Source organism: Rutilus rutilus (genome assembly GCF_951802725.1).
Source record: "Rutilus rutilus genome assembly, chromosome: 21".
NCBI lineage: Eukaryota > Metazoa > Chordata > Actinopteri > Cypriniformes > Leuciscidae > Rutilus > Rutilus rutilus.
The window spans coordinates 18,213,918-18,235,151 of record NC_140226.1 but is presented as its reverse complement, the minus strand read 5'-3'; the positions used below and the strand labels follow the sequence as shown (position 1 = coordinate 18,235,151).

General features: G+C 38.9%; 3 protein-coding genes across 5 annotated transcripts; 2 read left to right on the top strand and 1 right to left on the bottom strand.

Moving 5' to 3' along the window:
• Positions 1–1,829: 1,829 nt before the first annotated feature.
• LOC311280466 (uncharacterized protein) lies at positions 1,830–6,151 on the top strand. 2 transcript variants are annotated; one of them, XR_014625683.1, is made up of 7 exons: positions 1,830–1,932; positions 2,357–2,455; positions 2,590–2,628; positions 2,799–2,897; positions 3,026–3,064; positions 5,806–5,907; positions 6,092–6,151. XR_014625683.1 is itself a non-coding variant. In XM_084392629.1 (6 exons), the coding sequence occupies exons 1-6, from the start codon at positions 2,411–2,413 to the stop codon at positions 6,119–6,121; spliced, it is 354 nt and encodes a 117-aa protein (XP_084248755.1). In that variant the 5' UTR covers positions 2,368–2,410; the 3' UTR covers positions 6,122–6,151. The 2 variants fall into 2 exon arrangements, 1 of the variants encoding a protein (XP_084248755.1); XM_084392629.1 differs by lacking the exon at positions 1,830–1,932 and having other exon boundaries at positions 2,368–2,455.
• Positions 6,152–7,250: 1,099 nt separating this feature from the next.
• On the top strand, positions 7,251–10,666 carry LOC311280465 (CUB and zona pellucida-like domain-containing protein 1). Its single transcript, XM_084392628.1, has 6 exons — positions 7,251–7,395; positions 8,527–8,738; positions 8,934–9,109; positions 9,234–9,625; positions 9,845–10,089; positions 10,500–10,666. The coding sequence occupies exons 3-6, from the start codon at positions 8,960–8,962 to the stop codon at positions 10,547–10,549; spliced, it is 837 nt and encodes a 278-aa protein (XP_084248754.1). The 5' UTR covers positions 7,251–7,395; positions 8,527–8,738; positions 8,934–8,959; the 3' UTR covers positions 10,550–10,666.
• Positions 10,667–16,373: 5,707 nt separating this feature from the next.
• On the bottom strand, positions 16,374–21,231 carry ikzf5 (IKAROS family zinc finger 5). 2 transcript variants are annotated; one of them, XM_084393129.1, is made up of 4 exons: positions 20,873–21,231; positions 20,308–20,490; positions 18,381–18,554; positions 16,374–18,291 (listed from the first exon to the last, which is right to left on the bottom strand). In XM_084393129.1, exons 2-4 carry the CDS (start codon positions 20,438–20,440, stop codon positions 17,342–17,344), a joined length of 1,257 nt encoding a protein of 418 aa, XP_084249255.1. In that variant the 5' UTR covers positions 20,441–20,490; positions 20,873–21,231; the 3' UTR covers positions 16,374–17,341. The 2 variants fall into 2 exon arrangements, with proteins under 2 accessions (XP_084249255.1, XP_084249256.1); XM_084393130.1 differs by lacking the exon at positions 20,873–21,231 and adding an exon at positions 20,580–20,844.
• Positions 21,232–21,234: the final 3 nt, after the last annotated feature.

Below are 21,234 nucleotides of genomic sequence, written 5' to 3'. Positions count from 1 at the left end.
TTTTTTTACATGCTGTTCATTCATCCATTGCTGATAATTAGACCAGTCCAATAATTTCCACATATGTCTAACGTTAGCTAGCTTTCGATTATCAGAGCTGTTAACAGATTTGCTAACAAACACTCGTTTCTCTTACGTGTTTTTTGCGTTATGTTTTATCGCCTAGCTTGCCTCACAAACTAGTTTGCCAGCTGAACTCAGGTGTTGTGAGGTGTATTTATCACGTAGTCCTGAGGGATATCAATAATCATGTCTTCGGAGTCTATCTGTGCCTGTTCCATGCCCGACGCAGGTACCGGTGTACAGGGTGGGGGGGTGGAGGGGTATTTACGACAGTGCAAGTATTCCACAGCGACTCTAGGGGTCGCTGTTTGACAAAAACATAATTTCTACACAGTGTGCCTTTAATATTCTCTGTCATTCATTGCAACTGGGAATGTCAGACTGTTTATCTGAAACTGGTGCTACTTTCATGTCTCTTGTGTCACACCATTGATCATTTTTGCTTCATACATTAATTGCACATTTTTTAAAACTGTACATATTTTTGTAATGTAATTGAGACAGAATTGGTATATAAAAAGTATGCATACAATATAACATCATTAACATGATCACTCCATAATGCTAAACTTTGTGTCAACAGAAATATCTATAAAAAATCACACAGTCAAGAGTAATAATGAAAGTTGCAGCTGTGTCTTTTCCACGATTATGCTGCTATACTTTTTATTCAGCACAGGCTCCAGGATATTGATGTGTCATAAGGAAATCCGTCTTAGGATGGTTTTGACTATAAAAGTCATGATTGAAAGTTTGAAGACAAACTTGAACAGAAGAGAAAGATGGAAGCTATGAATTTCCTTCTCTGTCTGCTTCTCACTGCCTATCAAGGTAAGATTATTATTCACTGGAGAAAATTGTACAATATATGAAAATCATCTGCTTGCTTGAACATCATAAGTTTAGCTTAAATTATATATCATTTCTTAGTTAATATGCTGACAGTAATCATCGTGTAATCAACATGTATACATGTATTGACATTAGAAAGATAAGCATTGCATTAAATGTTATGTCTATATGTCATATTACAGCAAATACCATTGGGTCATGGACAACAGGTAAATCAATAAACATTATACATTAGATAGTGTATAACATGGCTGTTTGTGTTTATGCATTTTTTTATACAATGTTGAAACTTCAATTTGCATGATATATTTATTTTGTTTTTAAAGATGACTGGCTGTATTCCACTGAAGGTTATCCAGGTATCTGTCTGTCTGTCTGTCTATCTATAGTTTTTGTCAGGAGTGAGTCTCTGCATTAAGTTGTTGTGATTTTGTAAACTGTTGTGACTTTGTATTCAGGACCATGTGGTGGCTCTATGACAGACTGGATGGGTGAATTTTTCAGCCCCCGTTACCCTAATGACTACCCAAATAACGCACGATGCACATGGAGCATTCATAGCACAGGGGCGACAACTGTGCTATTGACCTTCACCGACGTTTTGTAGGAAGCATTCGTTATCTACCATTATCTCTCTCCGTTTTGTCGCTTGATCTTTGTCAAAGGAATGTGTGAAATTTAATTTCTTAATTTATGAGATGAAACAGAAGACCTGAAGTGTGTGCCTTTATCTTCTCAAGCAAAAATAAAGATTTTGTGAACACTAAATGTATGTTTTCAAATATTCTGAGGCAATATATTAATTTGTGTTTGGTTTCTCTCTCCTCTCTAGTTTGGAAACATGCTGTGATTACATCAGAGTATTTGATGGTCCTTCCACCCTCTACCCTTTACTGGACGAAATACGAGACTACAATAACAAACGCTACAACTCCAGCAGCAATGGTCTGACTGTGCTTTTCTACAGTGATAGCAGTGTATCAAGAAGAGGATTTCATGCAAGCTGGGTCTTTGTAGGTAAGCAATTAAATAAAATGAATAGAATTTCATTTTTAATACAATGCCAGACTGAATAAAAAATATTTAGCGCAATGATTCAGAAATATACAGTGCAACTGGTGTAGTCTAATTCCTGAACAAATGACTTATGAACAGCTTCTATTTATGGAATCAGATGCACACCTTAAAATGTATTTAAGGCTTAAATCAATGTGCTTACTGACTGGTGCATATGAAAGTATAGGCTAAATATGAATATTGTCAGTAATATTTTTTTCATTAAAGTCATTAAAAGCCTGTGTAAACACCTTTTGCAACTTTCCAATTAGTTTCCTAATACTAAAGAATCATTACCAGTGAAGAAAGCAGAATTGTTTGAATCATTACGATTCCCATTCCTTCTCATAATCTAATGGCTGAAATCTACTTCTCTGTTTGTTAGATTCCAATTCATGCAGGCATAACTGTGGATACTCCTTTGGCACTTGTTCATGTGATGATTCCTGCCAGGACAATAGAAACTGTTGTTATGACTACGACAGTGAGTTCCTCCTGATCAGACACTTAAAGATCAATCAGTATTCACAAATCTCTCTTGTATCCATGCGTTCATATATGTAACTTTAAATTTACAATAGGCTATAATGTACAACAAAATTCTATCACTTTATACAGGCTACTGCTCAAGGACAACGACATGGCCAACTACAACAGGTGCACCTACATCTAATCTGTCTATCAGATTCAAACCTTTTACTGGTTTCCTGGGTTGAGAGAGACCGATGCCCCTGTAGTCAAACATCACACACATTTGAATGGCTATTGTAGTCATACATTTATTAAGGGCTTCATGGATAATATGTTTCTCTCTCTCTCTCTGCTAGATTTCCCCTCCTGCAGGTATAACTGTGGATACAACATCGGCAGCTGCTCATGCACCTACAACTGTCAGTACTATGGCAACTGTTGCCCTGACTACGACAGTGAGTTCCTCTTGACCAGTTACAAATACTATACACAAATCCCTCTAGTATTGAGTATACGGTTTGAAAATATGGCAATGCAGTGTATTTCCAGATATTACATTGATTGTCAAATTTTTTCCCTTTAGGCTACTGCTCTGTGCCAACTACATGGCCACCTACAGAAGGTACACCAATGACTCGATCTCTTATTTGATCATTCCTTTCTCTACTTGCTCAGTCAACCAGACATTATGTAGGCTAAGGAACAATTGACAACGTGCCGTTGAATTATTAGAAAAATAATGCACGTGACATACCCGAAGCTGGTAATGCGAATTATAGGCCTAGGCTACATTGTGCGTTAATTTTCAAAAAAATGTAACGGCCTGGAGTCAATTACTCCGCTTATACTACGGTTACCACACCTCAAAACATATTCAGATTATGTATTTCGAGACATTTGTCAGGTTTTTTGTGTTCGGGACTCATTTCTTACGCATCTAAACAAGCCTCCATTGCTAATTCCAAAACGTCATTTTAGAGCGTCTAGTAACGGAGGCTTGAGCCACTGAGAGCAGGAGTTGACTACACGTTTCTGTGCGAGTGTGTCACTCTGTACTGTATGTGTGTGCGTTTGAATGGAAGAGAGAGCGGAAGAAAGACAGTGCCCAGCAAACACATTTACATTGTGGCAACGTCTGTGGCACGTTGCATTTCTGCTATGGCAACGTCGCTGTCTACGTGCTCGCAACATTGTAACAACGTAGAATTGTAAGACGTGACAGGGCTGTAGCAACTACGCGACATTCAGCAACATTTTTAATTAGTCATATGTTATATAATTATATACTTTTTAAATATTGTTTATCCTTATTATTATTTATGGGCCTAACAGTAAATTCATTATAATCAACACCTGCAAGTGTACACTTGGAAGAGTAAAAATGCAATAGAAGGTTAGCTAATTCAACTTTATTAAAACTGCATATGGTAATCAAATTGCACTTCCAAAAGTCATACATTTGTGAGAAAAACAAAACAAAAAACATATTATACAGGGAGTGGACTAACTAGCATGAGCAAACATTCGAAAATCTGGCAAAGAAACGAATGAGACGACAAATCAAAGGAAAATATAAACAGGTGTGCGAGCAGTTACAAAAAAAAAAAAATTCTCTGTGCCTTTCCAAAAAAACAACAAAAAAAAAGTAAAAAACATTAATGTGCAACAAGTAGGCTACGCGTCGCTGCCTGTTCAATGAGTGCTGAAATCAATTAACGTTACTCATCATTAAAGTCATTTTGGCTCCATACTTTTGCCATAAAGTTAAATATTTGTCATACCTGACCAGAAGATGTTCAAAAAAAATTCACATCAGATAAGGAAGTTGTAGGTTGTGTTTGAATAATTATGTAATTATATAATTATCATATAGGGATTGTCAAAGTTGTTGTTTTTTTCTTTTTTTCGTCAATCTACTGAATTTTCCGTCAACGATACCAGGGACACCGAAACACCGGGGAACATGAAATTTGGTGGGCATGTAGCCCCACTAGACTTTTACGGAAAAATTTCGTTTGGTCCCTGGGGGCCACTCCCCCCCCCCCCCCCCCCCCCCCGTGCTGGGCCCCCCCAAACCCAAAAAATGCAGTTTTTCCTAAATAACTACTTGAACCGTGGAACCGAGGATGAAGACATTTTTATGGTATGTTGGTCTTAAGGGCCCACATCAACCTAGCACATAATCACTCATTTGTGATTTGCGCCCCTCCCATAAAAAATGAAAATGCAATATTATTCTGCTTTAATCGCCCCTATCTTCAGTGGAGATGTTCAGAACTGCACCATATTTCATGTGTATGATTAACTTGACATCCTCTGGGGGTATAAAATAAATTCATTTATGTGCACATTTAGTGACTGTACACTCATCGGCCTGTAGATGGTGCTGTTGAGCGAAGGGTTGCTGGTTTAGGATGATACTGTCACACACACACATGCAGGAATACAAACAAACGCAAGCATGCACACACACTGACATCCACACGCACAGACACACACCCATACACACACATACAAATCCACGTGCACAGACACACATACACAAACACACATGCGCACACACAAACTCACACACATACACACACACACAGACAGACATGCACATACTACTACTTTTTTTAGGTATATACATAAACACGCAATACAGCCAAATTGCTCCAAGTCATTTATTTTTGTGGAAAGCCAGTGCAGGCCTGAGCGGCGGACATACATCTAGTTACTATCCTATTTAGCTGAAGTAAATTAAACGCAATTCTCACGTATCCTTGCTTGATGAAGAATGAGACGGCCCAACGATCAGTTGAAATTCAAAAGGCTGATTTTCGCGCTTCAGGGCAGTGACGAGCAAGTTACATATGTCGTCCAGTGGTTGTCCACACACCCTAGGCACAACCTTAAGCAATGGCCCTGAACGGTGGTTCAATGTCAACATTGTGACAACGCTGCTGTAACAACCTTCACCACACAACGTAGTTATAGCAACCTTGTGGCCATGTTGTTAAAACGTTGTTAGAAGGTTGGGTACGTTGTGCCAACGGTCTGTGTTTGCTGGGTAACGTTATATGCTTTCCGTTCATAATAAAACGTAATTTTGTGGCAAAAAGCATGCAAATCATTTGTCCCATTTTTATCCTATTGTTTACTATATTTATTTGCTTGGTCAGTGTTGTTGTGGGTTTTGGTTATTTTGCTGTTGTTGGCTGTAAGGACCTTTGAAATAACTGAAATCGTTTGGCGAAGTAATAACTGTAATGCAGTCAAGACCTGCCTGTAACGTTAGTTTATAAGATATTATAATGCCAATAGATGATCATCTGAAAAGTGCAATAATTTCTCAAAAACATATTTCTCATATATCAACAGATGAATATTCCTCCTGTGAGAATAACTGTGGCCAAAGTTTTCCTCTCTGTGGATGTGACGACAGCTGTCAACATTATGGCACCTGTTGCCCTGACTACTACAGTGAGTTCCTTTTGATCAGGACAGTTTCATTTTAAATATACTATAAACAAAAACACAAACCTTTCCTGCAATGATCACATGATTCATTGTATTTAGCCTACTATGATGAAATGGACTTGGTAAACCAAATGAGGCAATGTAGAATTACTTTTTTTCTTCAGTTTTATCGCTTCTCTTTTCACAGTCCACTGCTCAACTACAACAGCAACAATAACAGAAACAACTTACTGGCCAGATACACCAGGTACTGCTGCCATTCAGTTACATTAATCATATATTGATGACATCATGAGTAAACTCTGTTCCTCTCTCTAGCTCCCTCCTGCAGGTATAACTGTGGATACAACCTCGGCAGCTGTTCATGCACCTACAACTGTCATAACTATGGCAACTGTTGCCCTGACTATGACAGTGAGTTCCCCTTGATCTGACAGACACTTAAAGATAAAATACTGTAAACAAAATTAATAATCTTTCCTGTAAGTGAGCACATGGGTCAGTGTATTTCTTATGACAAAATGGATTTTGCTAAATCAAAGGAGACTCGTAGTGTTATTTCTTGCCTTTTCAGTTTTATCTATTTTCTTTAAACAGGCTTGTGCTCAACAACAGGACCAACAACAGCAACAACTTACTGGCCAGATACAACAGGTGCTGCTGCCATTTAGTTGAATTTAAGGGACACTGATGAGATTAATGACATGAAATGGAGCAGTTGAATGAGTTTTGCTTTTCTAACTAAATATACACACCAATATGTGACCCAATAATGTGTAATCATCACACACAGATATTGATGACATTATGAGTAAAATCTGTTCCTCCCTCTGATACAGAATCTCCCTCCTGCATGTATAACTGTGGATACAACTTCAGCAGCTGCTCATGCACCCACGACTGTCAGTACTATGGCAACTGTTGCCCTGACTTTCACTGTAAGTGCTTCAAAACCAGATGAAAGATCTGTTAAAACTTACCGTGGAGTTGAAGCATCTATTGCTGAATAACACCAATGTGTCAGAATATGGTATTTATTCCAATATGATAAATGAAAAGAAAAAGGCCATGGGCTTCATTTTAGTCTAAACCACTTCTTGAAGACTCAAACATGATACTTCTGGTTCATACTCATTCAGTTTTATCTTCCTTCCTTTAATCAGGGTATTGCCCATCGTATACAACATGGAGAGACTTAACAACAGGTACTACTGTCACTAGTTTTTGTAGTGTTTTTGTAATGCCTAAAGCTAAATTCAGATAACATTATAATCTGATTCTTATGAAACTTGTTTGTAACCTGTAAAATTGAACACATTTTGTTTCTTCATGATTACCAGTTTCTCACCCTCAGTGTGGAGGACACCTGTATGGTTCTGGGCTGTTTTCCAGTCCAAACTACCCAAACTATTACCATGACAATGCCTACTGTGTGTGGTATCTCTCTGCTCAGCAAGGACAGAGGATCTTCCTGTCATTTGTTGATGTGCAGTAAGTGAGAGACATCTATCTATTTATCTTTCTAGACATCAATCTATCTCTCTATGCTGGGTAGATTACTTATAAATTGTAGTCGGTTACTGATTCCAAAGTACATCTCAAAAATTGTGTGGAGTGGAGTGTGGGGGGAGCCAGGAGCAGGAGTAGTCAGGCAGGGACCCAGGCCACAATCAGTAAGATGATCCAAGGAAAATTCGCTGGATGGAACCATGGTGGAGGCCTGGGAGGAGGGACCAGGTATATGCACTCTCTTGCGACGAAGCCGGTCGTGGTGGAGACACAGATCCAGGGTGACACCACAGGTCTGGAGGGCCAAGGTGAAGCTAACGGCTCATGGGAGCGAGGCAGAGGCGGCGAACCGGAAGATCGTGGTGTAGCCAGGGCGTCCAAGGACAACTGCGGAGGTGGAGGGAAGGCAGAGCCTGGTGAAGCCAAAGGGATGGAGGGCAGAGGCGCAGCTATAAGCCAGAAATCCTGTGGCGGAACCAGGGTGATGCATGACCTAGGCGAAGCCAGAGGGACATGGGAGCCCGGCGGACCTGGTGGCATGACGGGCCATGGTGAGACGAGTGAGCATGGAGCCAAGGCAAAACTGATGGGTCGAAGTGCCGAGGTGGAGTTTGGGGCTCGGTGGCAGGAGGCGGAGACAGGGGATCCTCACGCCGAGGCAGAGCTGGTCCAAGGCAGGGGCTGGGGAACAGGCTGGCTTAGGCTAAGGAGGTTGGAGAGGGAGGTTGGAAGGGAACTCTAGGGACACAGGAAGTTCTAAGCTAGGAGGGACCAGCAGGGGCAGGGGGAAAAGGGGTATCACCTTTTCAAAAACCTCCAATTCACAGTCACATCAGTGGCGGGGCTCCATTCCATGCCCTCGTACTCCACGAGTACTCCCTTGGGGACAGGCAATGTTGCCGACTCGCGCACCTGGTCAGATGTATCGCTACGCTCAGGCTCCGGGGCGGGGTAAGGCTCAGATGGTTCTACTGGCTCATTGTCCGCGACTGGGCTCTGGGTCTGGAGTAGGGGTGGTGTTGTCCTCCGAAGGGCAGATGGTGAACGGCGTTGTTCAATAAGGTTCCTCTTTTCTGGTTGGGGTAACATTTAGTCTGTTTCTGTTTCTTTCAGATTGGAGCGCTGCTGTAACTGTGACTACATCTCTATACATGACGGCTCTTCCACTGGTCATTCACAGCTGGGAAAGGTCTGCTTCAATGACACCACCCACCAGGTGTTTCACTCTTCTTCACGATACCTGACTGTTGTCTTCAGGAGTGACTACTCTGGTGTCAGCCATGGTTTCAAGGCCCATTTCACAAGCTCTCTGACTGCAGATAAAGGTTGAATAGCTGTCACATGCATTCCATCCCTTCTCTGACCATATTAGAGTTTTCTCTTTATAAAATTAAATGTGCTTTAAAGACAAATATACACAAGCAAGTTAAAACATGCAGCACATTTGTCTTTCATGAATTTAAATAAATACTTTAAAAGTGCAAAATTACATTGAGGGGATGAAACTCTTTGCTTTGCAGGTCGTGTGGATTGCTCCTCAGACAACATGGTCATTGTCATTCAACGGTCTTACCTGAACTCACTTGGATACAGTGGAAATGATCTTTATGTGGATGATCATCTTTGCAGACCCAGTATTACCAGTACTGAGGTTGTGTTCAGCTTCTCTCTCAACACTTGTGGAACCGCCAAAAAGGTATGATCTACATGTGTGTCAGATCCAGCATTTAATGCTTGAATTTGCTGTGTCGGGCTAGTAAGCATCATTGAGAGGCATGTTTACCACACAACATCACCTGCCCTCTGTCTCTCTCTCCTAGATGATGAACGGCTATGTGTCCTACACCAACAATGTGCGGGCATCTCAGTCTCAGTCGGGTGAGATCACTCGTCAGTCACATTTCCTACTACATGTGGGCTGCCGAATGGAGCCGGACACTATGGTCCAGATATTCTACAAGGCCAAGGAGATCATCAGTGCCAACATCACAGGAACGGGGCGCTTCAATGCCAGCATAGCCTTCTACACCTCCAGCAGTTTCTACCAACAAATTTATGACTCTCCATATGAAGTGAACCTGAACCAGCTTCTGTATGTTCAAGTCAAGCTAAACAGGCCTGACAACAGCCTGGATCTCTTCCTGGACACCTGTGTAGCATCTCCAAATCCCACTGACTTCAAAGATCATTCCTATGACCTGCTACGTAACGGGTGAGACCTTTTCATTTTTAAATGTGACGCCCTCATCATATCGTATGTGACAGTGGAATTAATTGAGATGTAAGACATCATTAAGAATTCTGTTGCTTTTAGTTTAAATATATTCTTGTACTCATTTGAACTAATAGTGAAAACAACTCAGTGTGTGACTGTACTTCATTTATTTTCAGAATTAATTTTTTTATCTCAATTTCCCTTCCTCGGTTGTAGATGTCCCAGAGACAGCACATATTATTCCTACACCAGCGGTCAGCACTATTATGCTCGGTTCAGTTTCCAGGCTTTCAAGTTCCTCCAGACTCACGCCTACGTGTACCTGCAGTGTAAAGTGATCATCTGCCCCGATAACGATTACAACTCTCGCTGCCGCCAAGGTTGCCGCTTCCGTCGCAAGAGATCCCTTGACAGCACCTACCACACCAATACTGTGACGCTTGGGCCAATCAAACTCAAAGGTCAGAGGTCTCTCTGAGTCTCACAGATTTAAAGCAATAATTCACCCAAAAGTGACAATTCTGTCATTATTTATTCACCATCATGTTTTTCCGAACCCATGTTCTGTTACTTTCTCCGTGGAGCACAAAAGGAAAATTCTGAAGAATCTTAGGAACAACTTGAGGATAAACAACATAAGTAGAATGAATAAAGTCAGAATTGTCAGCTATCCATTTAACTGTATTTTAAAACTGCTTATTCAAAATAATGTTAATTTAAAAAAAAAGTTTTAAACGTTTTAATTAATATTTACAGTTTCCATTCAATATTTTAAATGTTATTAAAATGTTGAGCTGGTACATTTGGATAATTTCCTGTACATCTCTTACTGTCCAAGTTTGAATTATTAGTATTCTACTTCACTGTGCAGGGCAGAGACGTGTTTTCAGACAACGTGAGAAGATTGAGGCAGAAGAGTGATTTGATCATCATCATTTCTATTTCTCATCTGTAACATTAATCAAATCATATTATCCTTCCTAAGCAAATTGATTTGAATGCAATTTTCTTTTATTCATTAAAGCAATCCTTCTTCAGATGCACTTCTTTGTCTATTTCAGTGAAATATAATATATATATTTTTATTTTGTTTTATTTTGCCATCATTGAACCAAGCAAGTCACTTACTACAATACTAATAGGATTCTTACAATTGCTGCCTGTCAAGAGAATGTATTTATATATATATAACTACTAATCAACGCAAAACATTTTGCATTGCATTAAAAAATAATATGGAAAATAATATGGTGAAATGGATGCAGGGATGACATAAAGGTACAGAGAGAAACAAAAAACTAAACCAAAATACTGGCTATATTCATAATGGACACCATGATCAAATCTCTTATCTAAATTTAATGGATGTATTTTTTAATTTTTTTGTTTGTGTCATGTTTTATCCCAGGGATGAAGAAGGTGGGCAAAGTAGACTCATATATATAACTTGATTTATTTACATTGAAAACTTAGACAATGCAATAACAAGAACGCAAACAAAGCAGTGCGCCATGTACAAACAATACCGGACAATGACCGTGAGAAACAGAGGAACTTACAAGGTGACTTAATTACAAACAGGTGTTTTCGTTAAAGGGGTGGTATAATGCCCCCTTTTACAATATGTAAAATAAGCCTCTGTTATCCCCAGAGTGTGTATGTGAAGTTTTAGCTCAAAATACCCCACAGATAATTTTGTACAGCATGTTAAAGTTGGCCCTTTTTAAGGGTCAGTAAAAAAGCGTTGTTTCGTGTGTGTCCCTTTAAATGCAAATGAGCTGCTGCTCCCAGAACAGAGGGCGGAGCTTCAACAGCTCCTGTGTGTGTGTGTGTGTGTGTGTGTGTGTGTGTGTGTGTGTGTGTGTGTGTGTGTGTGTGTGTGTGTGTTTGTTTCTGGGACGTTTCTGAATGGTTAGTTGATGAATTTATGTTGCTGATGTGGAGTTAACTATCTTCAAGTCATTGATTAGGATATTCTGTCATGATAATCTATAAAATCGCTTGTGTGGGAACTGTTGTAAGAAACATACAGAGTGACATGCTATTGCATTTGTAGCCTACTTTTCACATGCAATACAGTATGTATTGCATGTAAAAAGACGGATGCGACAGTTTGAGCAGACTCACAAATGTGCTCGACTACAAAAACTCTTCCTCTTCTCAACATGGACTGTTGTTCCCGGGGCGGGGTTTATGTACATTTTAGGGTTGTTGATATCACTAACCCGGGAGGAATGTCGTGTAGTCCCTACCAGCCGTTTGTTGTAGTCCTTAAAAAACTATTTCTTTAAAAACAAATATCTTCCTTTGCTTTGAACTTTGAGCGTTGTAACTTTGCAGATGTTGTTTATGCGCAAACAGCAACATTACACACTAACTAAAGTTAGAAAAGTGAAATCATAATCAACCACCACTTTAAATTAATATCTGACAACTGATAGTGGCTGGAACAAAGTAAACAGAACACTGAAGAGAAACAAACAAAGTCAAGGAAAATTAAATGAATACTAACTAAACATGATAGTTTGTTTGTCATTTAGACAAGGAATCAGTAAAATTATTTAACTCAGAGAAAAATGATTTGTGAACCACTGCTCTAAATCAAGTGGTGAATGTGCATGGAGTCTGTTTGATGAATGAGGAAAGTGACTTAAATTGTGTTTTAGTTAAAAAGTTACAAATGGGTTTCTGATTTAGGGGTAGAAAATATGTTCAATATAAAAAACAACAGAAAAATGTAAAAAAAAATTATAATAATATTTTTTAAATAATATTTCAGTAAAAAATTGTTTCTGTAAATTACTACCAGCAACAACTTGATGCCAGAGGCTGCAATTTATTTCTTACATTATGTCTTTAATTATTTATATTTCTATAATCTGTTTCATTTTGGCCTGATTTATTATAGCTTATAATTTCATACATGCAGTTTTTTAAATTATTTATTTATTTGCATCATTGTTTATTTATAATTTTGAATAGACTTTGGTTAGCTAAATTCCGTAAACCTCATTTGCTCATTTGACCCCCAAAGTTCAGAGACTTCCTCATTTTGTGATATTTATGTTAACCAATCTTGCACTGTATGCCTTTACAATGATGTGGATCATGTGCAATTTACTGAATCTACTTTGTGGTTGCTCTGACTCTACTACTTTATTCCCCCAGAAAGTCTTAACTGTAACTATAAAGCTGTCACATATGATTCTGCAGAACCAAATTCTGGCCTGAAACTGCTGTCACGTATGGCGCTGAGGTTCTGCAGAATCAGTAGCTATATGAAACAATAAGCATCTACCCAACAGTATTCCTGACCAGAATTTAAAAGCATGATTATACTCTTCTAAAAAAAATTGTAAATAAGAAAATAGACTACACTATCTTCTTACTGAATAAATTGTTTTGTTGTTGAATATTTGACACTGTCATTGGTTTGTTGAATCATAACAGTTCAACTGGATTTAAAAAATTATATTTGAAAAAATATAGGCCTACTTGGCCTTCACACGCTGACCTCCGTTACAAATTGCAGCTGCATTTCTAACATTGTCAAAGTCCAATCTTTACACTTCAAATGTGTTTTAATGAAAGGTTACTGCAATTGTGGAGGCAGGATACTATTCTCATCAGTGTGAGAGCGCATGTGTGAAAGGACACAAGTGGCATCTATGGGTTTTTTACCTGGAAGTATAGATAGAGAACATGAACTTGGTAAGCTGATGAAGAGTGCAAATATACTCTTCAAAAGACTCTTTAATACAAGACATTAAAGCAATCAATCCATGCCAAAAAGATATGAATTGCTTGAGGGTCTTGGTTGTTGGTCCAAATGGCTCAGGAAAATCAAGTTTCATAAACTGTTAACAATGCCTTCAAATGATGGATAACAAGCAGTGAAGAGTGACAGAATTGGTGGTAAAAGTTTCAAAGTTCACATCCCATTTCCATTGTATGTTTTAGGTACGGTGTGATTAGAGAACACTAGCTAAATATTTATTTTGCAGTTTTATTTATAACATAATCCCTGCGCATTTTTTGAAAATAGCTTTACAAAAACAAAACCATTATCCTCAGATGATACATTAAGGAGCCAACACTCTCTGATAAGGTCTACTGTATATTGTACATTTTAGCAGCTGATAGAATCCAACTCACAGATGAAAGTGTTTTGGGAAAAAATAAGAGATATTTGTTAGAAAGTCAAAAGTCTAAGACTTTGGTTGCTCTTTCATCAACAGTCTAAAGACTTAAATCAAAAGCAAGTTTACCAGTGATAATACATTCATTCAAACATCATCTTGTAATAAAACCAGCTTTAGCAGTTTAGAGACAATAACATTATAGCCCATATGCATTTAACAGCCTATAGCATTTAAGATGTTGCATTTCCTTGGAGGTAATTTAATCATCTTAAGCACATTTATAGTAAATGTTAAAACTGTACAAGACATAAAAGGCACCATGGAAACATTTTAAATGAATGAAATTTCATTTTAGAAAGCAGATTAATATGAAACTTTATCCCCAAGTTTCACAGACAAGGCTTAAAGCCCATGTTGCAGGTTAGAGTACCCAGTAAGCCAATGTATAGAAAAATAATGTAGGAACTAGATTTAAATATAAACATATACTTATAAAACGCTATTTAGGCTTCTGGAGTCATTTTTGTGAGAAATTTTTACTTCCGCATTTGAAAATCGCTTAAACCGCCGAACCTGAAGTGACGTAACATGAGGTAGAGCGGTCAAAGAAAATCGACTAGCGAATAGGAAAGCAATGGATCGCAATGACAGCTCGGAAAGCTGGGGGAATTGTAGCCTAAATGTTTACTCGTATGATATATATATAATTGATATATATGATGATATCATATAATTATGAGCCTGATATGAAGCCAAGTGAGCAGGACAGGCCAGGGTTAGACAGAACAACGGTGAGTTGTGGTGTGAGGAGAACAGTGTTAGCTTATAGATGTATTCACGTTAGCCGACGATATGTATAACACTATGCTCAGATCACAATACTGTACAGATTATTATCATCATGTATCAGGCAATAGCAAAGCTAGTACTTAGACCCTTACCTGCATGTGTTGTGTGTGTCAGCCATTAGGAGACAGTTTCCAGAGGAAGAGGGACTTTATAAAGGCTTTGAATTGACCCATTTGGTGATGATGAATAAAAAAATGATCACAATCACAACTGTCTTACTGTATAAAAACTTTATATGTAGAAACAGCCAACACAAACATTAAAGTCGGTTTGTACAGATTGAAAATGAATTATAGAACATAATATATTATATTTATATTAATAATAATAGTGTCGGCTGCAGACTAATAACAAACACGTAAATGCATTACATTACAAGTTTATGTAGGATATGTTAATGAATTAAATTAAGACAAGGCACATTTTCTAAAACAGATGTACAATAAGTGATCTCTGACGGATCCGTGAGCGTCATGTTTCCCGCTGGCGGCCGAACCACATGCTGAGGGCGGACCGGGCGACCCGATGAAGGAGCTGGGACAGTGTGCACATATCGCCGGGATTAAGTTATAATCATTCGGTCTATAGTGAACGCTACACACTACCGCGTTTTTCAAAGCAGAAGCATGAAGTGAAGTCCCGTCTCTTACCCGGCACAAAACGCACACTGGCACGGAAGATTGCACCGTCCTTTTCCTTATTCGGAAACCTGTGGACTCGATGTCCTGACAGGCCATAATTCACAATCATTTACCACGACGATGATTAATTGAAATACAATAAGCACAGAAAACACACTGAATCATGACCGCTCCTACTGAATACCAACCTATCTCTGCACTGAGCGCGAACGCAGAGCCAAACGACTACCTCATGTGACGTCATATGACGCGTTGGTGAAAAAAAGCGCTTTTTCAACACGGTCAAGGGAACGGTCACGTTTTCTATTAAATTTGTGCCCTTATGTCTTGCAAAACAATTTTTAATCCTGCATTTACTTTTCATATGGTATTTTCATACAAGGTTATATTAATAAAAAAAATTAAAAAAAACCTGCAACATGGGCTTTAAGCTTGTCAAACTATAGAGTGCATGTTTGAGCTGTTTTAACTGAAAGCATTTTGCACTGAAATATCTTATAACATGTCAGTGCTATTGGTTTGCCTCAAGATGCGTGTGACAAGTGTTTTTTCTATTTGAACTAAGGCCTAATCCTTGCCAAATGAAAATACATAAAATGAATCAGAATATACAAACCTGATTTTGCTGCATTGCCCCTGGTCATTGTCATGAAAAACGTGGATCAAGCATGTTCATTGGTGAAAACAAATTTACGGAGGATCTTCTACAGCAAAAATATCAGCGAAAAGGTAAACTATGATATTTAAATAAGCCCCAGGCTCCATATCCTGCTGCTGACTTGCACATTGAGTTTAAATTTGAGTTTGACCTTCTAAATGATTTGTTCTTAAACGGAATGGTGCAGTATTACATTGGGTGTTACAATGTGTCACATCTTACCAGTGAAGAACTAGGAAATTGAAACCAATGATGACATGGACATTCTAATTTTACAGGTATTAACTCAAATTATACAGGTGGCTGAAGACAATGTAATGGACCGTTCAGCTAATCAGTCATAATTCATGTGAAGGAGAAACTTGTTTCATCCTTACTGTACACATTGTAGACGTAATTAGTTTTTTTTATCTAATTATAATTAGTAATTTGAGAATGAAATGACAGAACGAACAATCATTGAAGCACACGTCGCATAAGTCAGGTTTATTGACATTCAACATCAAATCCACCAAAACATGTTATTCAATACTTTTCTGATAATTTAGTTCATTATGCAGATATGAAATGTTTAAATAGTAGCACCACAGACATTTCCAAAAACATTACAAATAACATCTACAGCATGGCACAGGTGGTAGCGATGAGGGCGAGAGAATGAAAGAGAGAACAGTGTGCCCACACTGCTCAAACACAATCATTAACACTGCTTTACAAAACCAGTGTATACAGCCATGTGCTATGGTGCTAAGTAAGAAGACCTCGGGTCACTAAAATGATCAATTTGAACAACAATCCTACAGGACACTATTTCTCACTGCTAAACAGCCAGGTTACTTATCTGTGCTATATATTTTCATTTTCAATCTCAACCTTATTGATCTTAGTTAAGCCTAAATAATGTAGCTCTCTCAACCAATAAGCAAGTAATAATTTGTGATCATTTATCATAAATTAGAGGAAAGAAATATTAAATGTGGCAATGTCAAGTTACAACATTTAAACTAAAGCGCAAGAATAGCCATAACATTTACTGTCGTTCATGTCACTGAATTCCAAATGTAAAAATAATAATAATAATAATAATACAAAAAATGTAAAGTGTCAACTTTCAGAAAATAACTGTAGGCACTGATTACTGAACTCTGGCACTTATAAAAAAAGAGTTGAGGCAAAATCTGTGTTCTGAATGATTGTAAAGTTGGGAAAATGGGATGGTAGTTCCATCCACATTTCTTGCCTTTTCAAAGACCAAAAAATGTACACCCTAAATGTGGCTTACTGACTTCTTCATAACATACCAATAACAGTTCCAATAAAATAGTTACAAAGCAGAGTCACCCAATTTTGTCTTTGGAATGTTCCAGATACTATAATTGTATTATTGTTATGTAAAACAGGGCAAAGTAACAGCCATGTGTCCTTATTTGTGCTGGCCTCTTGCAAAGTGACAGGCAAAGTCATAGCTGTTTCTGCATCTGTGTCCGCATATGTTACACTGAAAAGGGTTCTCGTAACCATGGCAACCCATGTGGATGGTGTAGAGGATGTTGTCGGGGAAATATATGTGACAGTGGGGGCAATGGTGGAGCATCTGGGGGTCCTGTATTGGTGTGGGCGTCCCTGGCTGGCTGTTGGTACCGCTGGGAGTGCTGGTTCTCTCGCTGCAGGGTCCCACCCCTGGGCTACAGCCACTGTGCGCTGCCGGTCTGGGCTCGGGGGTGATGGGAGAGGAAGCTTGAGCCGCGCCGACAGAGACGGCAGCGGGTGCCATCACGGGCTGCTGCACGAGGAATGTGGGTTTTTCGTCGGGTAGAGATTCCGCTCCGGGAGATACCGGTGCACCTTGGGCTTCAGACGGGATGCTGGCAAGCTGACCGGCCAAAGTCGAAAGCTGGTTCAGCGGGTTGTCCAAGACCATGTCCTGGTCCTCCCTAGAGCCACTTCCAATTGCTCCACCAATTTGCGCATCCTTTCCTAGACTGTTAAAAGCCTCCTGATGGAGGTGGGCGTGAGGAGGCAGATCATGGCCGAAGTCACCCAAGTGGTGCTGCTCTGAGTTGGGCTTTTGCAATACCATGGATGGCGGGCTGAGGTTGATGAGCAGCCGGCGGCCATAACCCAGAGAGTTTCCTCTCTTCTGGAGGACACTGAGCATTTTTCGGTGTGAGATAGCAGAGCGCGCGCCCTTCATGGGAAGAAGTTTGTGTCTTCGACGCCGGTGATGAGAAAGGTTACTGCGATCGCTGCAGCGGAAAGAGCACAGCTCACATTTGTAGGGCTTCTCACCCGTGTGAGAGCGCATGTGCGCCTCCAGGTGGCGCTCGTACGCTGAGGCGAAAGGACACAAGTGGCATCTATGGGGTTTTTCACCTGGAGGAAGAGATAGAGAACATCTCAACATGTACTTGGTAAGCTGATGAAAAGACCAAAGAGCATCTAAAGTTAAAGATCAGTCTTACCTGTGTGGATGCGAATGTGTTCGATTAACCTTGCAGTGCCTCTAGTGGCGTAGTTGCAATAGCGGCACTTGAGTTTGCCATCGTATGTTCTCTCAAAGCCATCCACTAACATCCCTGAACTATCCTCTAAGGACATGTCCACTGCTGGGTGCTCCAGGCCATTCTGGCCAAGTTCTTTAAGGTAAGAAAAGTAACAGAAAATAACTAAGATCAAGACATGGGACACATGAAGATATATATTAAGTTATATTAGAGTTTTGCATTCAGCACACTAGAATCAGCATGCACTTTCCACAAATAAGGTACACTTTTTTTAAGAATTAGAGGCATGAATCCAAACGTTGAGAAAATTGTTGGACATGTTAATCTATAATAAAATAACCTAAAGGTAAAATATGTAACTTTTTTATTTATTTTAATTTTAATAAATTGTTCACAATAGTTAATGCTTTACAACGAACTCTGTTAGAGAGCTACACATGGCAATTTATCTGTTCAATAAAATGCCTTACATGTTGAGTAAAAAAAGCACCATCCCCACTTCACTTTTACAACATTTCAAATCCCTCAGTTCTCGCCATCTCCAAAAAGCAAAGTCAAGATTCTAGTTTTAATACAAGATCTGTAACTGTCAGCAGATTCTATTCTGCGTTTTTTGTAAAGGGGTGATTTGAGATTTAGCCTGCCCCAGGTCATCCTTTCTCGCTCGTTGTGAAAACTAACCTATGCCTCTCCCACACCATGTACAAAGTAGCTGGAGAAACTTTTCTCTATCTTACGGATATGACTAGACACTCACGGCGAGTGACGCATGTATGCAATTTCCCGTGAAAACCATCCTGCCCTTACCATAGTGAATCAGAGTAAGACAAAAACACGTTTTGGAAGAAGGACTGATGATGTATTGACAAATTATTACAATTTAGTTCATTTCGAACAAAAAAGATACTGTACCTTTAATTTATTGTTTAATTAATTCCAAAATAACAAAAAAGTAACAACATTGGGATCCCTACAGCGTGGCTAGAACAAGAAGACATAAATGATTAAATAAAAATATTTAAATACTTCAAATAGATAACTTTAAAAGTTTATAAATAACTACAAACCAACATTTGGTCTCAAACTAGCACCTACCGAATGACAGCTTAAAGGGTTAGTTCACCCAAAAATGTCAATTCTGTCATTATTTACTCATCCTCATGTCGTTCCAAACTTGTAAGACTTTCGTTCATCTTCAGAACACAAATGGAGATATTTTTCATAAAATCTGAGAGCTTTCTGTCCGCCCATTGACAGCTTCGCAAGTGACACTTTGATGCTTCAAAAAGTTCATAAGGAGATTGTAAAACTAATCCATATGAATTGAGCGGTTTAGTCCAAATTTTCTGAAGAGACACGATGACCAGATTATATGATGAACAGATTCAATTTAGGCTTTTATTCACATATTAAACATTCATCAACTCACACATCAGTTGTGGTAAATGGAAGCTCAAACATGTTCGCTTGACACGCCAGACCCAATGAGGTTCATTCTCGTGTTACGAAGCACGTTTGAGCTTCTGTTTATGTTTGCTGGTAACGTTAAATGTTTTTCTGTGAATAAAAGCCTAAATTCAATCTTCTACCGAAGAATATAAAGCGATCGAGTCTCTTCAGGAAATTTGGAATAACCCGTTCAATTCATATGGATTAGTTTTTACAATTTCTTTATGAACTTTTTGAAGAGGCCAAGTTTCAGTTGCGTAGCTGTCAATGGAGGGACAGAAATCTCTCAGATTTCATCAAAAATTGTGTTCTGAAGATGAACTAAAGTCTTACAGTTTTGAAACGACATAAGGGTGAGTAATGACAGAAGTTTCTTTTTTGGGAACATATTTAGTCAAGTCTAAAACAACACACTGGAAGGCCCTCTAAGCATTACCTCCTTGGAGATCCTCACTGTCTTTCCCTCCGATGACAGAGCCAGATATCATGTTGACATGTTGGGTCTGTTGACTCAGGTACTCCTGAAAGTCCTTCACAAAATCCAGAGGTTCTGGCTTCTCCTCGCCCATTGAAAGATCTACACCGTCGTCCTCTGTTGTCTTAAACTAGACCAAACAGGCTGTGAATAAAACACAACCAGAAGATCTTACATATGTAAATTTAATAAACGAATTATATAACGTTAACGTTACCTAACATAATACTGACCTTAAACAGAAACAAAAAAGTTTACAAGCAATTTGTAAAGTGTGAATCCAGTCGATTCTTCTACAATAACATGCAACCACAGACCAACGGGTGCGGTAAACATATGACATATTTTAAGCACATAGGCTAAGTTATAGCCTAGTGGCAATTGTACTAATCAGTTGTATTAGTCTGGCTGTTATCCAGTTGACAAGGTAACATGCGTTGCTATGATAGCGAGTGAACGTTGACGTTGCTAAGCATTCCCAACATTAACGTTATCTTTAAAAAACAAAACAATTAACAACAGTTACCTTCTCAAAGACGTCAGAGGAATTAAAACCACACTCAGTTGTTGAATGTATTGACTGTCGACCCGTTCTTTAAGGGGATATTAGAAAAATGGGAGTAAATAAAGCTTCATCTTGAAGCTGGACAGCTAACGTCAACGAGTTAGCACGACTGCTTCAGTTGAAAACAGATTTTAAACGAGCTTTACATTTGACCAGCAGTTAGATCGACGTATTTGAAACATACTCAGTGTGTCCATTAGGACTGCGTCATTAGTAAACAGACAGTAAAAACTGGTGTTTGGTGGCTTAAATGATGCTCTGCGACATCAAAACAAAAGAAAACGAAGGGGTGAAAGTTCAAACAGGAGGTGCGCTGCTGAAAT

What these genes read in the sequence shown, in the direction of transcription:
- LOC311280466 (XM_084392629.1), top strand. Translation starts at nt 2,411, where the DNA reads ATGATTCCTGCCAGGACAATAGAAACTGTTGTTATGACTACGACA. An exon ending in CTGTTGCCCTGACTACGACA is followed by an intron (nt 2,898 to 3,025) that starts GTGAGTTCCTCT and finishes TTTTCCCTTTAG; the next exon opens with GCTACTGCTCTGTGCCAACT. An exon ending in CTGTTGCCCTGACTACTACA is followed by an intron (nt 5,908 to 6,091) that starts GTGAGTTCCTTT and finishes CTCTTTTCACAG; the next exon opens with TCCACTGCTCAACTACAACA.
- LOC311280465 (XM_084392628.1), top strand. Translation starts at nt 8,960, where the DNA reads ATGGTCATTGTCATTCAACGGTCTTACCTGAACTCACTTGGATACAGT. An exon ending in CTTGTGGAACCGCCAAAAAG is followed by an intron (nt 9,110 to 9,233) that starts GTATGATCTACA and finishes TCTCTCTCCTAG; the next exon opens with ATGATGAACGGCTATGTGTC. An exon ending in TATGACCTGCTACGTAACGG is followed by an intron (nt 9,626 to 9,844) that starts GTGAGACCTTTT and finishes CCTCGGTTGTAG; the next exon opens with ATGTCCCAGAGACAGCACAT.
- ikzf5 (XM_084393129.1), bottom strand. Translation starts at nt 20,440, where the DNA reads ATGGGCGAGGAGAAGCCAGAACCTCTGGATTTTGTGAAGGACTTTCAG. An exon ending in CAGTGAGGATCTCCAAGGAG is followed by an intron (nt 18,555 to 20,307) that starts GTAATGCTTAGA and finishes CTTACCTTAAAG; the next exon opens with AACTTGGCCAGAATGGCCTG. An exon ending in ACACATTCGCATCCACACAG is followed by an intron (nt 18,292 to 18,380) that starts GTAAGACTGATC and finishes CTCTTCCTCCAG; the next exon opens with GTGAAAAACCCCATAGATGC.